Raw genomic sequence first — 23,741 nt, 5'->3', positions numbered from 1 at the left:
GAGATGCAAAAGCACTACTCACGCGCAACTAGTAGTCTTAAATGCGTCCGCAGATGCATACCACACTCGCCCACCTTTGCATTAGGCCCATCGAAATTTGATTGATAATTAATGCCATTAACTGATGTACAATGTTACACAATAGGTTGAACGTAATAATACGTTTTGTCTCAAATTTCCTCTAAAAAAATATCACTAGTATTATTAATTTTCAAAATTATTAATTTCGGAATCGAGAGTTAATAATTTTTGAAGAAAGTGTCAAGAGAAACTTGTTTCTTTCTTGTTCGCAATTTCAAAAGATTAACAAGGCATTGTTGCTTAAGTCTTGACACAATAGAAATTAACAGAAGCCTTAAATTTTTCCATGTAGTTCCGTCTCTGATTTTATATTCATATCATCAATTTTAGAAGTCGACCCAAGATGTTTTTTTTTACAATCTACTAATCTTTTTTCTTTGAATTTTGTTTTGGTTCACGAATACTTATACAGCAATAGCGTAGCACGAGTGTCGTATTCTCGCGGATCTCCTATTGCGAGGCCGATCTCGGGAATATCCTTGAAAACACACGCACTTTCAGTGACAAAATGCAATATCGTGAGCGGTATAAGTGTTATACTCTTTTAGAAACAGTCTTTATACAATATCTCAATTGTATTATGTACAACTTGTATATACTAGCTAAAAGATAAAACCTATGTTCTACGTATTACGTTAGATCCGAGTATGAATTCAACCTGTCGAACTGTTAATTACATTAATAATTATAGCAATATCTCCCAATCTTTACTCGAAAATAATCCAATTGAAATCTCGATTACTTATACCCTGGTCGTATTTACAGTAGCGCGATGGTACTTAATAATGTACATGAGTCTTCGAGTATAAAATACTCTGAAGTGGTCGTGATTCGAGGCTGTCCCGTAAATTACATCTTTGTAATTTCAGAAGTATTATATCAGGACTAGATAGTATTCCAAATACGTGTGTTACGTAAAGTACGAAGGATTCAGTGTGTGAAAGACGAAACCTTTGTACAGTCACGTGAAAGCTTGACTGCATGAAACGTTGCACGTTAGATACTTAACAGGCATTATCTTCAACGAAAGGGTATTCACTGGATACCCCACAAGATAATAATTCATCACAGGATAATAATAAAGCATAGAGCATAGAAGAGAAGATCGACATGTGAATAAGTTGAATGGAGATTCAAACGTTTGTAGCTTTTGATCTGGAAACAACTGGTCTTATGAGGCGAGGGCAATGCCGAGAATTACAGAAGTCAGAGGACACGGTAGTGTCTTGGATGTCAAGTATAAACTCCCCAAGACTAAGCCGTGTATATCTATATGTGAGTCAGCGAGTTTATTCGAGATTATCGGATCTCGATAACGGTTGAACCGATCAAGTTCTAAATAGGCTTAATCGATCGCTCCCTAGTTGCCGTCTCGAGAGAGTCGATATGTAATATGCAACAAAAATTTTCTGTCGAGGGTCTTGCGTAAATTGATACTCCCGGTTGCTCCCATATACACGTATTTGGAATACTACAAATACACGTGTGGCGTAAATGTTTGAAATACGAGATACTATTTCGTTACCTTACATCCTGAAGCAAATTTCTTTCAAGAATATCATTTGTATCTTTTTAACCACATTTCAACAGTATTTTATATTTGAAATATATATATATATATAGTTTTCACAGAATATTTTTTGTATTTGAAATACATATCTACGGTGTCTTTGCCTAGTCCTGAATATGCAACATCATCTCGGTTCTCTTTCGCATAGAAATGAAAAATGTATGAGCAATAAAAAATTATCAACATATTGAGAACTATTGTGAGTAATTAATCAACAATTCAGGCAGTACATGGCTAATAAACTCAGATAGCCAAATCTGCTTACAGCATGTATTGCCAACTATATGTTGCATATAATATTAGTAGAACTCCAGCAACAGTCGAGTGTAAGTCTATTGTTTCTTTAATATCGGTAGAAATATAAGAAAAAAAGGCTTTGCATTAGACATCATGTCAAGGTCCTACCATTCCTGCTGCACTTTTGTTGTTATATTATGGCTAGCAAGTCGTAATGAGATAGAAATCAAGCTTAAAGTAGATAGAAATCTACTCTAAAATTATGTTTACAACTGGCAATTGCTGGCATACAGCTGGCATTTTGCTATCTGAGAACGTTGTATCAGAAACACTAGTAGTCTAGAGTTTGGTCACTCGTTTAGAATACTAGTCTGCGATAAATTGCAATAAATATTGTATGTATAAAAAAATAATTTTTGGCGAACGTGTATAAATCGCTTTGTTTTTCAATGGCGAACAATCGTAATCACCGATTTACGTAATTAGGCAACGAAACGGAAATTAATATTGTCGGCTGCAATTAATATAGCTGCACATTTCCACTCTTACTAACGCATTGACAGCTCGTCGATCGGTCAATCGCTATCAAACTGCTTGAGCTATATACACTTCCAGAAACACGCAATACCTGAGAATTCGTGCTGGAAATTACAGTACTTTGACAGTCTTACATAATAGCTGCAGATCATCTCGAGAGTAATACGCATAGCGTATTAATAGCGGCGTAAGCTGCTATATGTAAGATAAAGAGAAGCTGGGACAACGACGGAGCAGACGCCGCGTTTGAAGCCTTCATCACGTCCTCGCAAACTCCTGCAACAGAATGCAAATGTTGAATATTTATACCGTGCTTGCTTAGAATGCCTTTAAGCCCCAACATAGTGTAACACATCCTGAAACTAGGGCGAATGATGATAAAGTATCTCGTAATTATCTCGCTGTTTTAAGGAATAAATTATTCTAGTACGATACCGTTCGGTTATTTTTAAATACTTATCATTACTTAAATTGTATATCATCTAATTAATTTTTGAAATACTAAACGTCTGACATTACTTTTGTCAAATTGCATCTAACATCTGTTACAAATTTCGGTAACGAGATAAATTCTCCTAATATCAATTTTCTTAACGTGAAAATGTAATTTTTCGATTATTTTTAATTGCATAAAAATATCTTTGTAATTACCTTGATTGGACAGTCTGTACGTCCATTCATCCTTGGCGTCTCTTTCGCGACAAGTACGCGATGGCCTCGACAGCCATAACTCTTTTTCCTGCTGCTTCTGCCTACCGCCTCGGTCTCTCACGCCTTCGAGAAGCATGGAAAAACAAAACGTTTGTCCCGGACCGCCGGGAATTTCGGAATTCCGTTGCGACGCTATCGTATACCACATTCCTTTCTCTTCCCAGCTGCCGTGACAAGAATAGGCTGCCAAAATATAGTCCTTAGTTTTTCTCTTGTTCCTCGCATATCTTCTTTTCTTATGAATTATGAAAAAGAAACAAATATTCCATTCGTACTTACCAATCTTCTCATGTTCGCACGTATTGCCGATTGTTATTTCGGCTTGATCCGGCGAGGTGCAGCCTACTTGAACGTCCGTACTTCTGCATTCCACGTCGTCGATGTTCTCCGGCCAAGTCCGCCTCTTGGTCATTCTTGACTGCTCGCTACGTTGCTGCCGTCTCGACACGACGGCCGACAACGCGTGCGACGGGGCAAAATCCAGAATCTCGTAACGTCCTGAATTAGGACATCTTCTCTGATGCAAGAACGTGGCTGTAGAACGAAAATAGACGTGATTTGCATACGTTTTGCTGCTCGCCCACTAAACCGCGATACCATAACGAAGCTGCACAGGTTTCCTGTATCAATATTTATGAGCGACGACGTAACATGGATTAGCCACTTACTTATTAAGGTCGTATACGGCATCGTGGAGGGATCCGAGATTGAGCACGCTTCGTCTGGCATAATCGCTTTTTGATCTGCAATAAAAGATGAAAAAAACCATTTCGTATGCATTGCGCAATGCTGGTTTTTTCTAATGCCGCATACTAAAGTGCGCTCACCTGACTGCTGTATCTCGATGATATGACTGTCCCTTTTGTGGAATATCATGCAAACGTAACCAATATCGCTGCAATCACAAGTAAGAAAGATTAGCAAATTCGAACAACCGTGATGTACAATTAAAAGCCGCGGTAGAATTGAGAAATCACTCACCAGCCGCTGGTGACGTGTGCAACCAATTTCACTTTATTCCCTTGCATGTTGTCGTTCGGGTATGACTTCTCCAGATTATGACAAACGATTTTTTCCTCATGGACGGTTTCGCCGTCGGTGTTCTGCGCTTGCATCTTCACTCTCAGCGTGGCGTTCTTGTTCGTAAAGTGATAGCTCCTCGTACCATTGAGAGAGTGCCAGTCATGGTGTTGAGTTACCCAGGCCGGATATTTGCACCTACTGTGCTCTTTGTCGACTGTTAACAAAAGGAATAACGCAGAAGAAGAAAATGGCACAATCATTTTTTTTATTGATCCTGAAAGACATTTTTATCTCGTTCGCACAATTACCTTTAATAAGTTTTATGGTGGGTGAACCCTCGGAAACTGTGGTTAGGCCGTTGCAAGTCGAGTCGCCGGACTGCGCAAGTAAATAAATCATCTTCCCCTGATGATGAGACTTTTCTTCGTACAGGAAACACCTATCGGATGGGAAACGTCATTAAACGACAATGATCTCGAATTTTTCAAAAAATATTCTCCTTACTTTCCTCGTTCGCGTTATATAGTGGCCGCGTTTCTATCGGCGTACATACGAGTACATCTGTGTATATATACGCTTCATGAACGGATTTGAAGGCGGCGTTTGACAACGTGGACAAAGGTATCCTGTGGGACATCATGAGAAGGAATGGAGTGAGAGAGAGAGTCTGGTCAAAAATGTGGAAAGGATATATGAAGAGACAGAGGTGATAATAAGAACAAATCAAGGGTTAATAGAAAGTTTTTGGACGAGGAAAGGAGTGCGGCAAGGGTGCGTGATAAATCCACTCTTATTTAATTTGTATCTGGCGGAAATAGAAGAGAAATTTATGAGAAGTGATACAGGAGGAATAGAGATTGGAAAAATAAGTGTGGAGTTTAGCGATATGCAGACGATATTGTGATGGTGGCAAAAAATAGAGACTTTAACGGATATGTTAGATATTTTTAAGAGGTTCCTAGGTAAGAGAAAACTAGTATTATGTACGGAGAAAACGAAAGTGTTAGTTTTCAAAAAAAGGTAGGAGAGAGAATAATAAGGAGAATAATAAGAGAATAATAAGGAGATTTGGAAATAGGGAAATAAAAACATAGAGAAGTTACAGGAGTTCAAATATTTAGGATTTGTCTTTAATAGGAGAGGAGATTATACGGATCACATCAAGGAGTTATGTAGGAAAGGGAGAATAGCTATTAGGAAGGTGTGGGGATTGGGGGAAAGAATGTGTAGGAACGATTTTGCAAGAAGGTGGATCCTGTTTAAATATTTAGTGCAAAGTGTGATATCGTATGGAATGGAAATATGGGGATGGAAGGAAAAAGAGAGTTTAGAAAAAAATAATGATGGATTATGTGAGATGGTTATTTAGGTTGGACTTTAAGCACACCTAGATATCTGATAACAAGGGAGCTAGGAATGGAAAAACGTAGAATAGGATGGGATATCAGGGCAATGAGGTACAAGATAGAGAACAGAAGAATAGGATATTGAAAATGGGGGAGGAGAATTTGATGAAGAATTGTTGGAAGGATAAAGACATAAGGGAGAGGACAAATATAGTAGGGAAAGAGAAGAATATTACAATAGGAATGGTCTGGAAGACTTAGAGAGTGTAAGAGAGGGAAATGGGAACATAGAAACGGAGATAATAGAAAAGGAAAGAGAAATACAAAGGAGGAAGGGAGGATTCAACAGACAAGTTATAATCAGAGATATATATGGAGATAAGAACAGAGGAAAGGGGACCAAATTATTTAAGGAAAGAAAATTTAGAGAGAACAAGCTTAAGGGAAGGTGTAAGAGCGCTAGTCAAGCTAAGATGCGATAATTTCGAAGAGGCAAATAAATATTGGCTAGAGGAAAGGTATAAACTATGCATTTTTTGCGACGAAGAGAACGATTCTATTAAACATTATTTAACAAATTGTCAAAGAACAAGATAATGGTTCGACGAGTTAGGCAAAGAAAGAGAGACGATTAGGAAAAGGATCTGGGATGAGAATTTAGATAAAAAAAAGCAAATATATTAAAGAGATTATGGAAGGAGAGAGATAGAGAACTGAAGATGAGAAAAGAATGGTTAGGAGATGAAGGTGAGGTAGTGCAGGAAGTGTGTAATAATAAGGAAATGAATATAGGTATAGTAAAGATATGTGATAACGTGGACTGTGATAAGGAAATAGATTTGTAATAGAAATTAGGTATAGAATAAAGTAGCAAATGGATTGTATATAAATAAGGATCGAAAAAAGTAGGTAAAAGAGGAAATATAAACAAAAAATAAAAGGCGATTAAGAGTTAGGAGTAAAAATAGGATGGAGGATTTGATGAACTAGTAGCATGCGATACATACACTGCGCTATAATAAGGTATGGATGGATGTGAGGTTAAGTGTTTTTTGTAAACCAAGTCCTTTCTTGGCAATGTGTAAACTAAAGTAATAAATATCTATATCTCTATATACGCTTCATGGAGAAAACGGAAAGCTATAATAATGATAATGATGGCTACGTGAAAGATGACAAATGAGCGGTTAACCATCTTTTCACCTTACCAAGTCCGGCTAGTCTTTTCACACCGTAAACAATGCGCCACGAAATATGACATGTTTAAACCGCAATACATGAACATCTGGCGTACAGGTGCAATGGAGATAAATAAGCAAACTTTGATGCGCACGGTACATAAGTATACCGCGACAAAATCGTAACAAAAGCCACTGCCGTCACGGACCTTGGGTAATACGTTACGTGGAATTAAAATAACATGTTTCACCTGTAGATTTTAGCATCACCCAGTGCGTTCCTCTCTTTCAAGGTTCCCACCAAATACTTATTTCGACCGTCGTTCCAACTGGCAAGGCATTGTAGTTCCTCGGCTGTAAGTAATAAAATGTACAAAAACTTTATATGTATATTTTATTTAAAAAAAAAAATTTGAGTTATTATAAAATATATATTTCGAACGTTTAATTACAGATTTTATGAATTATCTTATTGTTAGTAGAGCATTATAAAAATGTTATTGCGTTCTATTGCATAAAACTAAAATATGTTTTAAAAATCTCCAGCCAAATCATAGAAATGTAAAAAAAATTAAATTAAAATTACAAAATATTGAAAATATTAAAATTAAAAAAAATTAAAATAAGAAAATAATAGAAATTAAAAAAAATTAAAGAAATTAATTGTAAATTATAATTATATTCTACCGGTTACTTTTACAATACACATATCTTTACTTGATTCTATTGAACTCTAGATAACAGTAACATTAATTACAAACATTGCTCGCAACATAAGTTGAAGTATTTCACACGCGTGCTGTAGAAGTACGGTGTAATGTTAAATTAAGATAAACCAAGTTATTACGGTAAACCCAATACGCGGACAATATTTTTGCAACGATCGACTTACTGTTACTCTCGGTCCCCGTGACATCCGGGCAGGCCTGGTATTTGAGGAGGAGCTTGCTCTCGTCAGTACACTTCTCCGCGAGGCTTATAGGCATGGCACACTCGCCGGAACCCCGATTGTACGTGAATGTGAACGATGCCCCGTTGAATGGGCAAGATATCGGTTTCGAGTTCGCGCGGAACATCGAAATGAGCGGATCGTCCGAGGTAATCATCGCGCACATCTCTTCCAAACTCGTTCGCTCCTGGCTGCACCAGCCGCCTGGGGAAACGATTGTCGCGGGTCAGTGTTTTTTTTTTCTTAATGAAATCTCTTCCCGTGAATCGCACTTTAAAGCTTTATATCTAATATCAGTGAATTCAGAATGGACGTACCTTCGCGATACTGAATAACGTTCTCATGGCGCCCGTTGATGATCATACAGTGATAACAGTTTTCGCCGCTGAAACTACAAGCAAAACGTTCATTGGTAGGTGCAAATCGAATCATTTCGCAGGTGGAAACGCGCGACCATATGGTGATTCAATATTTCTGTTGATTTAAATGATACTTACTAGACGACGTATTTGTCGTCCGTTCTTTCGACGCATGTTCGATCCCCGAGAACGGTCGTGTTTATGAAGACTCCGTTCTTGCCATACAGATACCATTCTCCCGACCAATTCGATGGAAACTCACAAGCTCCTGAAACATGAGAAACTTCTTAATACACCTTACAACAATGATGAATTCCAACATATCCTAGCCAATAATTCCTATGATCGATGTTCAATGATGAATTATATCAATCATTCTCAATTTTGATGATAAATTCTTCAATGCAATAAATAAATTAAAAATCAAAATTATATTTTTTCTTCGTGAAGAAATTTCTTATAAAAAAACATTTCATGTTTAAAGAAATAATCCTTCTGAAATAAATCTTGTATATTAAAATTTTATTAGACTAAAATTCAGAATTAATCGAATAAAAATTAAAAAAAGAAGTTTTATATTATCTAAGTTAATGATTGTCCAAAAATATTATATAATATTGTATATATTACAGTGTAAATATCTTGAGTGGATATATCTGAATTATTAATATAGGGGAAGTTTGAAGATAGAGGTCTCACTTCGAATTTTATATTTTGTTCTATTATAGTTATAACATAATTTATAAGAACAGTACGCTCATTCATTAAAAGGATTCTTCTTCGACGAAGGAAGATTTCTTTTTAAATCAAAGTCTACATTCATTCAGGTGAAGTATCCGAAAGCGAAGGCTCGCTTGATTGGGAGAATTAAGAGGCTCCACGTGGACGGGGCTTTCATTAAGAGGCGCGGACGATTAGAAAATTGCTATCGGGCCCAATACAACACGATTACTGCGGTCGGGGCGTGAGAGAGTCAGAATGAAGAAAGGGGAACTGCGCGCAGCGTCGCGTCGCGTCGCGTGTGCGTGGCGAAGCGACGAGCAATGCTCGGAACGCGCGAGTTAGAGGGGAAAAAAAAAAAAAAAAAAATTAACGACACGCGGGCCGCGTTACCCGTCATTTTCCCAGCCTTCGTCGCCTGTTTATCTTAGTCACACCGGCCGCCAAGCGACGCTATTTAGCGAGTTCTAGTGAAAAGTTGCCAGACAGGACGAGAATGCTCTAGCGGAAAGTTTTCAGACGCGCATGAGGCGGAATGGAGCAGACACGGTGTGCAGATGATCGAATGCCCTCGTTCTCGAGAGTTATAAATGGCAAAGGAACATACCATTAAGCGTTTCAAGCGCCTCAATCCGTTGGGACCGTTTCGTCTCGATAGAACCCGATCTTTATTTTCCAGAATATTCTGGCAAAATGAACAAAATGATAAACACAAGGCGACCAGCATGGTTATGATAAATTATGGAGATCGATCATATGCAGCTTCAAACGTGAAATATAAATGTGACGTCAACGTTAATGTCAATTTTATAAAATGAAATTTATTAAGTCGTTCGCGTACTGGGGGATCCTCATAAAATATTTTTATAGACCGCGGTCCCACGAGTTGGGAGCGATAAACGCCCTTGGACGAAGGGTTAAGGTCCGAAACGCGCGTTCGACATGCGTACGTGTATTTGAACGCGAGCTCGAGATGTTTAGTGCGTTTCGATCGAACGTGCGTACATTTCGGGGTGGTTGCTTGCTCGGCGGCGCGGCGCGAGCGACGGCGAACGTCAGAAATAGCCGGGAAGAGAGGGTGGAGGAAACGAAGAAGGGAAGGCGGATGGAGGGAGGGGGGGGGAAGTGCGCAAAGGGAAATGGGATACACACGCGACAGCGTCTACGGGGTGTCCCAGAACCGATCCAGCCTTTAATATTAATGACGGGCACGTCGACGAAAATGGAGGCCGGTGTTTCCCGCGGGGGATGTTTCGTGGGAGGCCATTATACCCGATAGCGGTCGACATAAGTCATCTCTAATTAGAGTTCTAAAGTGTTCCAGAGACGTCAGGAAAGAGTAACGAGATCGTTTCGTCGAACGTTCAAATAAACATTGAACCGATTGCCGGATTACTGATCCGATCCCTCCGTTCGAGCGGCGAAGGGCCGCGAAGTGGCTACACGAGACTCACGCTTGTTCGCTTGTAACTCGGAAGTTATCGCATCCCCTAGCTCGGAAGTTATTCTCCTTCCCTCTCCCCCTCTGAGCGCTTTAGCTCCGATTCCGAGCGGGGGGTTCTCGGACACCTTGTATGCTAAGCGGTACGCGCGCACGTGCGTACCGCGCGCGCAAACCGAGCAGCCAGCAAAGCAGTTGCTGGAACTGCTGGCACGAAGCGAAAAGGAGGCTAGGGCGAGGAGGAGCGCACGTCGACCGTTTTAGACACGCATCTTTCGTCGAAGGAACATCATTTATCTCGACGTGGCTCGAGAGAGGGAGAAGAGGGGGTGGCGTCTTTCCCTCTCATTTCCCTCTCTCTCTCTCTCTCTCTCTCTTTCTGTCTCCGTCGCGATCGTCTTCGGCGACGAGAAGAAGCGGCGACAGATATCGCAGGCGCGCGGACAGCCGCTCGACAGGCGGCAGCGGTTTTGTGCGTCTCGCGCTTCTCCGCTCTTTAACAGCTCTTTTTGAGAGAGGCCCGCCCCAGGCAAGGCGCGAAGCTGAAGAAAAGCGGGAGAGGGGGGGGGGGAGAGACCACTCGTTAACGAGCTAACGAGCGCGAGAGTATGTTGCGTCGCGGCGCGAACGAGAGAGAGAGAAAGAGAGAGCGCACGAAGTCTCTCCGCGCTCCGCGAAGTGCACCGAAATCGGATGGAAGCGCGCGAGAACACGTGGAAACCCAAGAAGACGACTTAACCGCGGGGAAACATGACGAATGGGCTTCCTCGTAGCGGAAATGGAGTGTCCAAGTCCGCTATTTAAATATATATTCCTTTTATAAAATGTGTTAAATGCACTTCTCGACTTCTCATGCACGTGGCGACGGTTTCTTTGTGAAAACCGAGATGACTACCTCTTAACGAGTACGTTGTACACATATCTCGAGAGACGCATTCTTGAGCTGCGACATGTTTATTAAGATAAAGGGGGGTGTTTATTGCGCGTTGCTCTTCTCGAGGGTATATACAATGAGGAAGATACATAAATAACGCAAACCTATTTCGATCAGTCTCAAAACAACGTCACTCCTTAAAGTCTTAAAACGCGATTATCCCGCAGTTTGATATTAAAATTTCACGAGCTGATGAAATGGACAGAGAGGACCGCCGTCCATTTCAAAATGTCGAATTGAATTTCGATAGGGAATAAATAAATCGCTCTTAAACAGAAAATACTTCGTCAAACGCGTTTATCTCTGTGAATACCGCGGACGTTTCCCATGACATTTTTACGCAGCGAAATTAATAAAAACACATTCCAATGATTAATATTTCATATATTTTTTTATCATCTCAAAAAGGCAATAAAAATATAAGCAATAAAGCGTTCAAATTCCGAGTTAATTTGAATTTGTTTCGGTGTACAGAGTCCGTAATTGTCCAAATAACTTCCCCGATTTTCACCGAGGGTTTTTAGATTCGTGCGCGTCTCTCCTCCCTAGTACACGTGTATGCAGCTCTAAAAGAGAGAGATAAAAAAAAGTAGGTAGTAAAATAGATGTCATCCCCTTAATAGCAGTCCTCAGAGCAACGTGAACAACTGATACTGATACATACTATCGCGCTGACTACTCTCGCGCGGTGACTTCGCTCGATAACGCCGCGCACTTAACACGTCGTTGCAACAAATCTTTACACACAGGGGGGATCTTTAACGTTCTTTAAGGTGACAAGTAAACATCACGATACGTCGCGGCGGTATGCAAGGCGAAGAAGCGAGGTGAAGTGGCATTCAAGGGCGCTCGTACGGACGAATAGACGTAATTATTCGCCGTTCCCGCATTGTTCGCGCATTATCGAAGATACGGTGAGCGGCGCGTCATATATACGCGCGCTCGTACGGCGATCGCACGTACGTATACGTGTATAATACGTGTATAATACGTATGTACTCTCTTGCAGCACGCATACAAACTGCCGGCCCGGCATTCGTAGGTGACTCACCGTTTGCTGAGGGTAAATCGACCAATGGTAGTATCAGCAGCACCAACACCGATACCGGGGCGAGGATCCCTTTTCGGCGCGGGAATGCCAGTTCCTGCATCCTGAAAAACACACATACGCACGCATTTTATTATACATTAGCGTTTGAATTATGTACGGCGGTTTGTGCATGAATTTCTAACGCGGGGCGGCTAGCTTGTCCAGGCACTTGTCCAGGAGTATTATTTTTGGTTCTTAAAGAAGAAGTCCTTTGCGAATATAATCGTAATAATGACAGTCTATAATAGAAAGTCTATCGAATGGTACAACAGTTTCTTATAATATTGTTCGAAATTTTGTAACACTTTACCTTTTCGTATAAGATAAGCAAAAATAAGCGTCTGACAAAATGAGCCCCAAAACTGACATAGCAGGTAGTAATGCCACATATTTCTATTTTTTTTTCTTTCACAGGAGTTAGTTACAAAATTTACAAGTTAACGTATGAGAATTTCTAGAATCTTTTCAGTCCAAATAAAACATTTTTTTTATTAATTTATATGTATATTTTGTTTTTCCACAAGACGCAAACATGTAAAGCAACAGTTTTTGAGGAGGGGGAGAGGGGGGAGAGGGTTTTCTACAGGAATGCCTTCAGCTTTGATAGGACTGTTTGACACAAATAACGCGACAGTACGTAAAGATTAGGATTAGCTTATGTCTGTCCTTAGGTCTGTCTTAAATATAAAACCGGATTATAAGAAAAATAAGAAAGAGAAAAACATAAATTAAAAATTTTCAGGAAGCTACAAATATAAAACAATCGATTGTTATCGATTATATTATTATTATACGATTATCAATAATATACCCAATATTATTTAAATTACACAATTTGCAGAAAAAAATTGTAAGAATTTAATTTTCGCATTTATAGAATTCGTTTTTAGTTGCTTTTTATATAAAAAAAATCACAAAACAGTAAATTATGGGTTTTCACTTATTTAGTCATCTAAACATATTATGCTCTTTTTATCAGAATTAAAATGCAACGTTTAATTTTTGAGAAATAAGGAGATATTATTTTAGGAGACTTATGTCATTGGCAACTTGTTTCTATTTTATATATTTGAGACTTGTTTACATTTAATATTTAATATATCAACATATTCAAATTCGAACCCATTATCGCTATGTAACATCGTAAAATCATATAGTCTTATGTTGCAATTTATTCAATCTATTTAATTCAATCGATTGCTTTTTTTTATTCGCCATGAAGAATTCGTTCACGAAAGCGTTCGATTTAAAGCACCTAGTCACTTATTATTATATTTTCCATCTCAGATTGTGACATTAAAAGCGAGTTAACACATAATAAAAATTTTTGCAAAATATATTAAAAAAGAAATATGTTTCAATAAAACAGTATTTGCAATCGGTAGAACACTTATAAAAAAATATACTGAAAATTCTCGTTTTGTTTCGAGAAGGGGAATTAAATCATATTTATTTTATATATCAATTTGACAGTTATCGTAACTGTGAATATATAGCTTATTTCGTTTTCGGTACAATTCAATTCGGCACAATTTGTACAGTTATTTATTGATTAACGAAATAAAAGGACAGTATTTTAACGTACTTTAGTCTGTTCTATTGATTGCAAGTGTTGTTTTATTGAAAAACATTTTGTATCTTGCAAAAATTCTTATTATGCGTTTTCTCGCTTCTGACGTCACAAACTGAATGGTTAGGAGCCTTAAACGGATTGTAAATGTTATTACTAAATAATTGTAAAACAAGTACTTGTAATTTCTTATTTTTGCTTAATATTTGTTTAATATTTCATCAAATGTTGTACTTTTGTTTCAAAAGTGACATAATTCAAAAGATTAAATTTTTCGAAAAAGAGGAAAAACTGCTTTTTAACTTGAAAATTATTGACTAATCAACTAATATCGACAAAAAAAAAAGAACATACTTTTAGTGACATGATAAAATATCATTTTTGTAATTTCATTTTATAATCTTTAAAAAAATTATTCTTTTTGAATTGTGATGATTTTGATATCTTTCCATGGAGAAAGGAAAGTTGAGATAGAAGTTAAAGTTAAGTTAGTTAATTCAGTTTAGTCAAGTTAGTTCACTTTTGATGATTGATGGAACAATGTTTACCTAACTCAATTATGGGAATAACTTTAAAATCACGTTTTTTAAGTTTACTATTTAACAGTTTTTTTTTTATCTATCTGTCTATCAATTCAGGACATTATTCTGCTAGATTTACATTCTCTTTTTAGTTTTTACGATTTTTTGTTTTGTTATATAATTAGTTTGTCATTAATTTATATTTATTTATCTTTTTATTATCATTGTGATTCAATATTGTTTTGCTGTTATATATTGTCTATGTAATATTTTGTAATTTTCCATCTTTCTTTCCTTCACTAAAATCGCGGCGATTATTTATAACCCATATTATTCTTTTGATTTTTTGATAAGTGGACAAAGTGGTAACTAAATACTGCATTTTTATCAATACTAATTCAGTCTACGCATAACTACAGTCAACGATAGTAGGAAAGAAAAATGTAAAAAATGGCATAGTCAGTCGTGGTTCTGTTAAAGCATTTGCTTCAAAGTAAATCTAAATATTTTGAATGTCACTTTTGAAGCATGCAAGGATGTGATATACCAGGATCTTTTTCAATTACTTGTTTTACAAGTTATTATTATATATGAAATTTAACGGGAGGGAACATTATATGATGTGCAATAAAATGCGATATTAAAATAAAATATTTAAGAAATGAGAAGTGATCCGACGTGGTAATAGCCGCGAGTGACATCATGTGAATATTAAAAGTAGATCGGCACGTATAAGTAGCACGAACCACGTGTCTTCGTGACGATAAAACACGGAGCACCGAACGGTGGGGGATGGGAGAAGGTGATAGATAACCCGATGTATAGAACAGATAAGATAAGTAGATTAGGTTTATTTACCTCGGAGCAAATGCTTTAAGGAAAGAAAGAAGGGAAACTAAAAAGATTTTATAGACAGTATACATAACAATAAAACAACATTAATTTGCAGTAAGATAATAACAAAAAAAGAAATATAAACGATACGACAAAATACTTACACGACAAAACAAAAAATCGTATAAATAGATATAAATCTAGCAGAATAAGTAATGTCCCGAGTTGATGGACAGATAGAGGAAAAAAACAGTCAAATAGATTTATTAAAAGCAAGTGCTCCAAGGGGGATAATTAAAGTTACTGCGCGCGCGCGATTAATAAACTCATTGTCAGTGTTTAATATATTGATTTCTCTCAATAGCGTCGCTCGATCTTCTGAATTATTTCGCACTCGTACTTAATTCATTTCACCAAATTCGCCGGGATACGATTCGCTTGATGATTAAATCGATGCCGTGGAATAAGGACAACGTTCGTTTATTCCCCACCAGAATTCTTGCGATAAAATTCTTTGTGTACCATGTCTGGATCTACTTTCAAATTCATGGAGTAACGTCGGTTATTCCGACACCGAAAAAATTGACGACATCACGACATTCACGACACACGTAAAGAAAGAGAGACACGTCGTCGCTGCGCAACGTGCTACATCACTGCTATCGTAAATGAATCATGTGCTCGATAAAATCGATATCTCGAAAAACGGGACGACCAGTCGCTTTCCGTGAATTAAAGAGACATGTGTCGCGTGCGGGGACGCGCATACATTTCCGCCGTGTAATTGTTTTCGTTTCCACGGTTTGGGAAATCTCCTCCCTCTTACGTCCGTCCGCGTCGTCCGGTAAAGCTGACTACGTCACGCTGTACATACATGCCCATGGGTATCGAAACTTAATCAATTGCCGGGTAAGAGATCAATACGTTGGAACGAGAACAACCAAATCCCGCGCTCACGGTGACTTGCGGATTAAACGTCCCGCCCGCCGCACCGTACGAAAACACTCTCGAGATGAGAAGCTGATAAATCTGAGACCTTCGTGCAGTAACTCGTAATTTCGCGAAGGTAAGCGCAAGGAAAAATAATTACGCGCTAATTAATTGCCTTAAAAATCACCTGCGTGCTCGATCTTTATTTCTCGATCTAAATTTTCGTCGTCCCAAGACGTGGTCCGATAATTTTGTAGAAACACCACAATTTATCACACTTTCGTTGCAATATATATGTGTATACAGCTACATATGCACTACACTCCAAGAGGATCTAGCACAGTAGAAGAACTGTCCCGTAAAAAAACCACAAACACATCGTTAAATCCGCACATTTCCTGTCCGCGTTCCGATCGCGCGCCGATTCCACGAGGGGGATTGAAGATTTATCTTACGTTCGGCAGCGAGGATGGTCGGCTTTGTAAATCGCGCTATCTCGTCATGGATGACCGAGACGAGGGCAACCGAGACACTCGCGAGGCGCCTCTCGTCATGGGTATCCCTTTTCGTGGATCCGGAAGCGAAAATGCAGAGCGCGGAAAAGGGGGAACGATGCGATGCGACGGGGAAAAAAACGCTAAAAGCGCACCACCGGCCGTGTCGATCGCGCCGGAATGGGAACGGAGTCGCGGCGGGCGATCCGTCGGCTATAGGAGCGATAAGCATCCCGACGCGGCGCGGCGGCGAGGCGCTAGAGGCCCGCGAGGCGCGACGACCACGTACGTATCGCCACGTGAATGGAAAGAACGGCGGTTGCATTATTTAACAAGGTACACGTGTACCGCTCTGCTTTGTTATACGGCGGCGGTGATGCGACACGAACGAGGAAATGCTCTTCCTTCGCCGTTCCCGTCGTTGCTGCTTCGGGACGCATCGTCGCAGGCGTCATCGTTGGCCCACATTTGAACGCGCGCGTTTTGCGCGCTGCGTTTTCCTCGCGCAACAATCGGTCGACATATCCCGCGACGTTCCATTTCGGCCGGAAGCCGAAAGTTTTCGATCTCGCGACGCTTGGAGACTTGCATCTCTCCGCATCTTCGCGTTTCTCTCCACTAACTTCTCTCTACTCTTCAAACCGATAAAAAGAAATCGATAAATACATTTCGAGAGCTTTGTTTACCGCGACAACTTAATTCAATTTATTTCGTAAAAAAAAAAATGAAGAAATCATCGTTGGTATTCCGAGGAGAAGAAAGATATTGGACTCAGATGCTTTCAGAAATAAGTTCGTCAAATATTTGAACAAAACGAGTCTCGAAAAAAAAAAGGAAAAAAAAATTTAATTTTCGTTAAGATGACATTTACTTAATGTCTATCGGAAAACGGTGTCCTTCTGCTGTTCATTATCTCAAAAGTTCCAGTTCGCGAAACTCTTTAAATTAGAATAATGTCCTTTCGGTATTGAATTATTCCGTAACTACCGGTGTCTCAACATCGAAGGCAATCGCCATTATTCTTGCCCGTCCTAAAGCGCCTCCACGGCTGAAACGACATTCGATAGCGGTGGGAGGAACCTGTATTGCAGGTGGGAACTATAATTCCGAAAGGGACAACGAATCGCTAACCATAGTTATTCAACTTGTGCTATCAGCATGATTGAGCACTTGTGTTAACAACGCGCGAGTGACTTATTTACAGACGGACAAATCTATAATATCACCCTTCCCCGAATGTTATTCTACAACGTAATAAACACGGAGGAAAAAAAATCTGGTTTTGCATAAATTGGAAATCCGATAGATTCAATCAGAAACGTACAAATTAGATATCTGTAATAAAATCTATCGAATGTTCTAACTATCTGAGAAAAGTCTTAATAATCATCAAGTTTAAATGAAATTGCTGCAGCTTTGGTGAAATAATTTTAAGCAAATGTTGATATAATCAAAATCAACTAAACGCTAATTTTATTTTAAATATTAATCATTTAATATAATTTAATAATTATTACCAAACGATCGGTTGTGTTTGGTAATATTTACTATTATTATGTTTGATGATATTTATCAAATGTTGCACCAATATACTAAACAAAATACATTTGGTAGCTATTACCTACCTTTCATCTCACAATCAATAGGTATACAAAAGCCCGAGCAAAAGCCAGAAATTCAATTACGATAATAAAAATTCTGATTGGTACGATTGGAATTGTATGCATTTGGCGTGCATTTCGTATGTACTTCTCATTCGTATATATACCCGAAACATTTTTTCTCGGTACAGTGATGTAGATGGATTTTTCGAAAGTAAAGCTATTTTCATCGATTACAGAAGACAATATAATGATCAATAAGCCCGCGTTAATCTTTGACGGTTGAACGACTTGACACGAATGTACTGTAAGTACATTAGAATTATCAGTTTACGATTGAAAGCATTAAGTCATTATCAGCTTATAATTAAAAGCGTTACAAATGTGTGATATTCGCCCGCGCTACATCTTTAACGACTCGATACGAACGTATCGTAAGTTAGAATTATCACTTTACGATTAAAAGCATTAAGTCATTATCAGCTTATAATTAAAAGCGTTACAAATGTGTGATATTCGATATACTATATCGGGCAGTAATTGTAAATCTTTAATATCCGTTTTATATCCGCGAGAGAATGTCTCGAATTAGTGCGCATCTCGTCGCAAAAATGGATGTTACGTAATACGACGATAATGTACGTTACGCAGATCATTTCGAGACGCAGTTCCGCGATGTGCGAGCACGGGCATATATCGCAGATCTCTCTCGGGTTCTCCTCGCCCGTTCGGCGAGACTCGGTGTGAGCTATTATATTTATCTTAAATGCGATCCGGTTATTGATCTCTAAGGTTGCCGCGGCCGAGCGCTGAATAAATAAAGGGTAAAGTAAATAAACCTCCAGACGGGCCGCTCCAGTTTCTTACTGACGCAATGCTCACGAGATTATCTCAGGTGGAATTTCATCCGTTCGCTCCCTTCTTTATCACGGGTCGTGATTCAGTGGCCGTGACTCGAGATCGGCGGCGGCGGCAGCGAGCTCCGAGAGAGTTGTGTATGTGAGAGGCAGATGACGAACGAGGTGGTTCCTCGAAAAGGCGAGCGTTACCGCTTCATTAAAATCGTTCGCGGCCCGTACAGTCTCGCTGCCATTAATGCGCGCCCTTTACTGCCCCGATATATCGCACGTACAAATCGAGCTTTCGATTCTAGGAATATAGCAGCGATGATCATTTATCATATCAAATGGGCTTCCCCCAGTCACGGTCGCATTAGATTTCAATTAGGGCGCGATCGATGATGACCTTTGACATTCAAAATTTTATGTAGCGTGCGCCATTCGCGTCGGTCGCGCATTTTATCGAAATTGCCATCGCAAAAGTACACACATTCGCGATTATTGATATAGAAATAATAATTACGATGCAATTTAACTAATTAGATAATTCAAATGTCGGTGACAGAAATTATAATATGAATTAATTAATTAAATCAAATAATAATCGCAATAATAAATGATAGTTATAGCATGTAATAACGAGCAATTATAATATGTAACGAGCTTTTGGCGAAGGGAGAATGGAATGCGTCGTTAGGAAAATATTTAACGAATTACGCAGCTGCGTGAAGTTGGCGCTCCTAAGTGCGAATTTTGACAAAATCTATATGGCATTAGATTGTTCATTATTTGTCCATATTTGTCCAATAATAATTTTTTGTCCACTCTTAGAAAAGATTATTGCTCTAATTTTTTATTTGTTTATAATTTTTTGTAGCAAGATAAACAAAAAACGATTATTGATGGACAAATGCGGACAAATTGTGGACAATCAAATCCCGTATGTAATTTAAAAAAAAAACGCACTTAGGGGTGCTTAGGTTAAAAAAATTTTTTTTTATTTTTTCCAAGAGTGAACAAAAAATTATTATTATTGGACAAATATGGACAAATATTGGACAATCTAATGCCATATAAATTTTGTTAAAATTCGTACTTAGGGGTGTCAACTTTGGCTGAATTACGCTTGTATAAAAAGAAATTTTTCACCGCCGCCGTGTAACGATTAACTGCGACAATATGTCGCAGATATATAATCGACGATGCTAACAACAAATTTTGTGAAAAGTCACGCTGATGATATCCTGATTAAACCTGATTTATAAGCCACGATGCTTTTTTGTTCTCTTAAGAAAGAATTAATTTATAAAAGTAAAAACGGATTACAAAATCTTATTTCTTTTTATTTTAACGAAATTATATTATATGGTTTTGTTACAAAGATATTTAATGAATATTGAAGTGCTCTGAGAAAAATAATCTAATCAATTTTTCACTGAAGAAGACGCGAACTTATCTTCTAGCAAATTAAAAAACTAGCAGCTAAAAAAATATAGTTCTATAAATTGTATTTTTTTAACTATTCTACACTGTTAAATCTAGTGTCAAATTTAATGTTATTTAAATCGCCACTGCTCCGACTTAATAAATAGTTATTATTAATTAAAACAATGGAGTTCAATAATTTAAAACAGTTAAAATTTAAGTTAAATTCCACTTTATTTAAAAATAATTATATATTAAGTAGGAACAGTGGCGATTTAAATAATGTTAAATTTGAAATTATAGATTTAACAGTGTAATTACCTTAAAAAAAATACATACATAATTTACAGAATTATATTTTTTAGCTGTTAGTTCGCTAGAAAAATCGCATACTAATTGCTAGCAAAAAAAAGCAGGTATATCAGGTCTTATACATATAAGATATTTAAATCCAAAGACCTACATACAGTGCGATATACATTACGCCCGCATCAGAAAATTAGTCATAATTCATCTGCAATAAAAAAAATGTAAAAAAAAGATACCCCGCCTCGCAGAACGAAGCTGCTCAGCGAGCTCAGGTACCTCCGGGTACCCTGAGAATGACTCAGGAACAGGTCGGGAAGGGAAAACCGTCGTGGACTACTACCCGAAACAGGACAAAAGGCAACCGCGGAGTCGAGCCGGTTGCACGGACGTTGGTTAGGCCTTTAATCTCTCCTCTGTATCTTTATTATAGTTGCGATTGTACGATGAGGTGGATTGTGTGTAATAGGGGAGAAGAGGATATCGCTGGCACGATTGAATAGCCAATCAAAGCGATCGATACAGCTGATCAACCCCATGGGACGCCTGTACTTTACGACATTAAATCTGCTCTTCTTAGTTACGATTTAATACCTTTCTTTCGTCCAAGATACGAAGGTGTGTGTCGCAGAAAGAAAGTTAAGGATAAAAAGTGTAAAATGTGTGCCGATGAAAAAAGCAGATTTACTAGTCAATAAAATTAATTAGGTGTTTTTTTATCAGTTTTATTCTGTTTAGACGCGTTCTCTATACGTGCCTAGAATTTTTCCTTCCTAATTTTCGTACTTTTTATTCTAAAATTTGAAAAACTTCGCTTCGTCTTCAGTGAAGAATTGATTAGATTATTTTTCTCAGAACATTTTAATATTCATTAAATATCTTTTTAACAAAACCACGTAATACAATTTCGTTGAAGTAAAAACAAATAAGATTTTGTCATCCGTTTTTATTTCTATAAATTAAATTCTTTCTTTTTCAATTTTTCTTCTTTTTCAATCTCTAATTTCTTAGATTTTTCCGTTATCTTATTATTCATGTTTTGATTTTTCTTATAAAAATTTTCTTATAAAAACATCAACTCTAAATTGACCGAAGACTCTGTAAGGTGAACTGTGAAAAATCCGTGACACATTAGAATATATACTCGTTTCATTCACAATGGCAGAAAATGTAAATGCAAAGGGAATTTACACAGTTATTAATTAACTGAAGTTAAATGAACTTTACTTATATAACAATAAAACGTGGTTATTATATATTTCTCTTATTGTGAAATTAACTGCGCCAACGTTTCGCTCAATATCACCCGAAATGTATTTAAAAATATTGCGATACCGATAAATTATTTGTTAGCAGCTGTTTAGGAATTATTTCCCCATTATTTTCAACAATAATACTAATTTATGTACTACAAACATTAATAACACAAATTGAATAATACAAAGCCTTGTGGATAATGTAAAGCCTTTCTAGAGAAACCTGCATTCCAAAATCACTGTGCGATGTGCCACAAACAACGATTGAATTCACACTAAAGGGTGATTCTTGGTCCAGCCGAACTTTCTTTCATTGTCCTACGTTACAGGCAGGACTGTAGCGGTTTTGCGAATCTGCTAAGTCAGGGCTGACCCGTACCTGCGAAAGGTATCCCTAATCCTTTTTTTTTTTACTCCTGTCGACGCTGCAACTGAAGTTATCACGTGGAGAAGGACCGACAAAAAACACATTCCGAAAAATATAACCCTACTAACTGGACTTTCTCCTTTTGTGTCCTCTTTTAAAGACGCACCGTCGCATGACCGTTTTAGTGTTATTGCAAAAAAAAAGGGCAGGAAAACGCAGTTAGGACGGGAAAGGAATGTACGAGAGGGACAACGATCGAGGAAAGGATGGTCAGCCACGCAGACACGGAGGCTGATCGACGCGATCGCTCGCGAACAGGCTTTGATCTCTCGACTTCCTGAGGGAACGGAAGGCGCGCGCGGACGAGTCCGCGATCGAGGATCGCGAGGACCGCGAGAAGGAACGAAAAACACACTGGCGCCTGACTAACCTTCACGCTGGCTGAGTATCCGTCACCGTGGCGAAGACAGTACCCCGTGGAAGCAATCACATGATGCACTAACAACGAACGCACAGCACGGCCGCACGACGACCGCTATCGGGCTGAATCCGTCGACGGGGCATCGGTCGGGACGACGCCGCCGCGCGATCCGTATCGGCCTCGGCACGAAAGTGACAGGAGGGAACGTCGTGCAGGACGATCCTTCGCGAGCGGCCAGGGCGCTTCTGTCTCCCTCTTTCCTTCTCTTTTCCCTTCCCCTGTCTCTCTCTCTCTCTCTCTGTCCGTCCGTCTCCGGCCTCTCTTTTCGTTTCGGCCTGCTCTTTCGTCTCGCTCCCGCCCTCCCGACAAGGTGTTCCTCGGACGGGCGTCGAGGTGTGCACGGGACCGTAACGAGGCGATCTCGCGAATGCGGCGAACGGCGAGGAGCGCGACCGACACACCAGGCACACAACACACGCACGCACACGCACACACGGAGGACAAATCAGACACGCACGTACACGCGGGGGCACGGGCCAGGGGGGAGGGGAACGCCTGTCGCGATCCCGCGACGGCCTGCGTCCGGCGGAGATTCTCGGGCGCGAGAGGGACGCGAACGGGTTCGGTGACACACACCACGACGTTACGCCCGTGCGTCGTCGTCGTCGTCGTCGTTGACGTCGTCTCCGGCGACGGCGGCGGCGGAGTGGAGTGGCGGCGGCACGGCGGCGGCGCGGCGGTACAGCCAGGCAGGGTTAACAATGGCGGCGTACGACGTGCTCCGAACGTACGTACGGCGGACGCAGGGAAGGGGAGGGGTGGCAGGAGAACCGTACCGCTAGATGTCGCGACGAAACGGCGATTGTACCGTACGCTCCTACCGCTCCTACCTACGGTTCGAAAGAGACTCCGGTTGAGTTACGACGTTTTGCTGCCTATTTCGGAGCCGATCAAACGGAGCAGAGGAAGAAGGAGAGACTTTCTGTGCGTCTCCCAAGGTC

At 39.3% G+C, this 23,741-nt stretch overlaps 1 protein-coding gene across 5 annotated transcripts; it reads right to left on the bottom strand.

Moving 5' to 3' along the window:
- Window positions 1–600: 600 nt before the first annotated feature.
- LOC105448455 lies at window positions 601–23,406 on the bottom strand. 5 transcript variants are annotated; one of them, XM_011687001.1, is made up of 13 exons: window positions 22,750–23,406; window positions 12,138–12,238; window positions 8,130–8,259; window positions 7,950–8,023; window positions 7,576–7,836; window positions 6,935–7,037; window positions 4,468–4,598; window positions 4,118–4,373; window positions 3,964–4,031; window positions 3,805–3,879; window positions 3,416–3,670; window positions 3,077–3,319; window positions 601–2,701 (listed from the first exon to the last, which is right to left on the bottom strand). In XM_011687001.1, the coding sequence occupies exons 2-13, from the start codon at window positions 12,235–12,237 to the stop codon at window positions 2,574–2,576; spliced, it is 1,824 nt and encodes a 607-aa protein (XP_011685303.1). In that variant the 5' UTR covers window position 12,238; window positions 22,750–23,406; the 3' UTR covers window positions 601–2,573. The 5 variants fall into 5 exon arrangements, with proteins under 5 accessions (XP_011685303.1, XP_011685307.1, XP_011685308.1 ...); XM_011687005.1 differs by lacking the exon at window positions 22,750–23,406 and adding an exon at window positions 22,176–22,721; XM_011687006.1 differs by lacking the exon at window positions 22,750–23,406 and adding an exon at window positions 18,966–19,005.
- Between the last annotated feature and the right edge of the window lie 335 nt (window positions 23,407–23,741).

This window comes from Wasmannia auropunctata, unplaced genomic scaffold (assembly GCF_000956235.1).
Source record: "Wasmannia auropunctata unplaced genomic scaffold, wasmannia.A_1.0 LD336085.1, whole genome shotgun sequence".
NCBI lineage: Eukaryota > Metazoa > Arthropoda > Insecta > Hymenoptera > Formicidae > Wasmannia > Wasmannia auropunctata.
This window is presented reverse-complemented; position numbering and strand designations above follow the sequence as displayed.

Excerpts from the sequence above, each read along its gene's own strand:
- LOC105448455 (XM_011687001.1), bottom strand. The coding sequence starts at position 12,237 with ATGCAGGAACTGGCATTCCCGCGCCGAAAAGGGATCCTCGCCCCGGTA. Across the intron at positions 3,671-3,804 it reads GCCGTATACGACCTTAATAA|CCACGTTCTTGCATCAGAGA; the intron begins GTAAGTGGCTAA and ends TTCGTTCTACAG. Across the intron at positions 3,320-3,415 it reads GTGCGAACATGAGAAGATTG|CCTATTCTTGTCACGGCAGC; the intron begins GTAAGTACGAAT and ends ATATTTTGGCAG.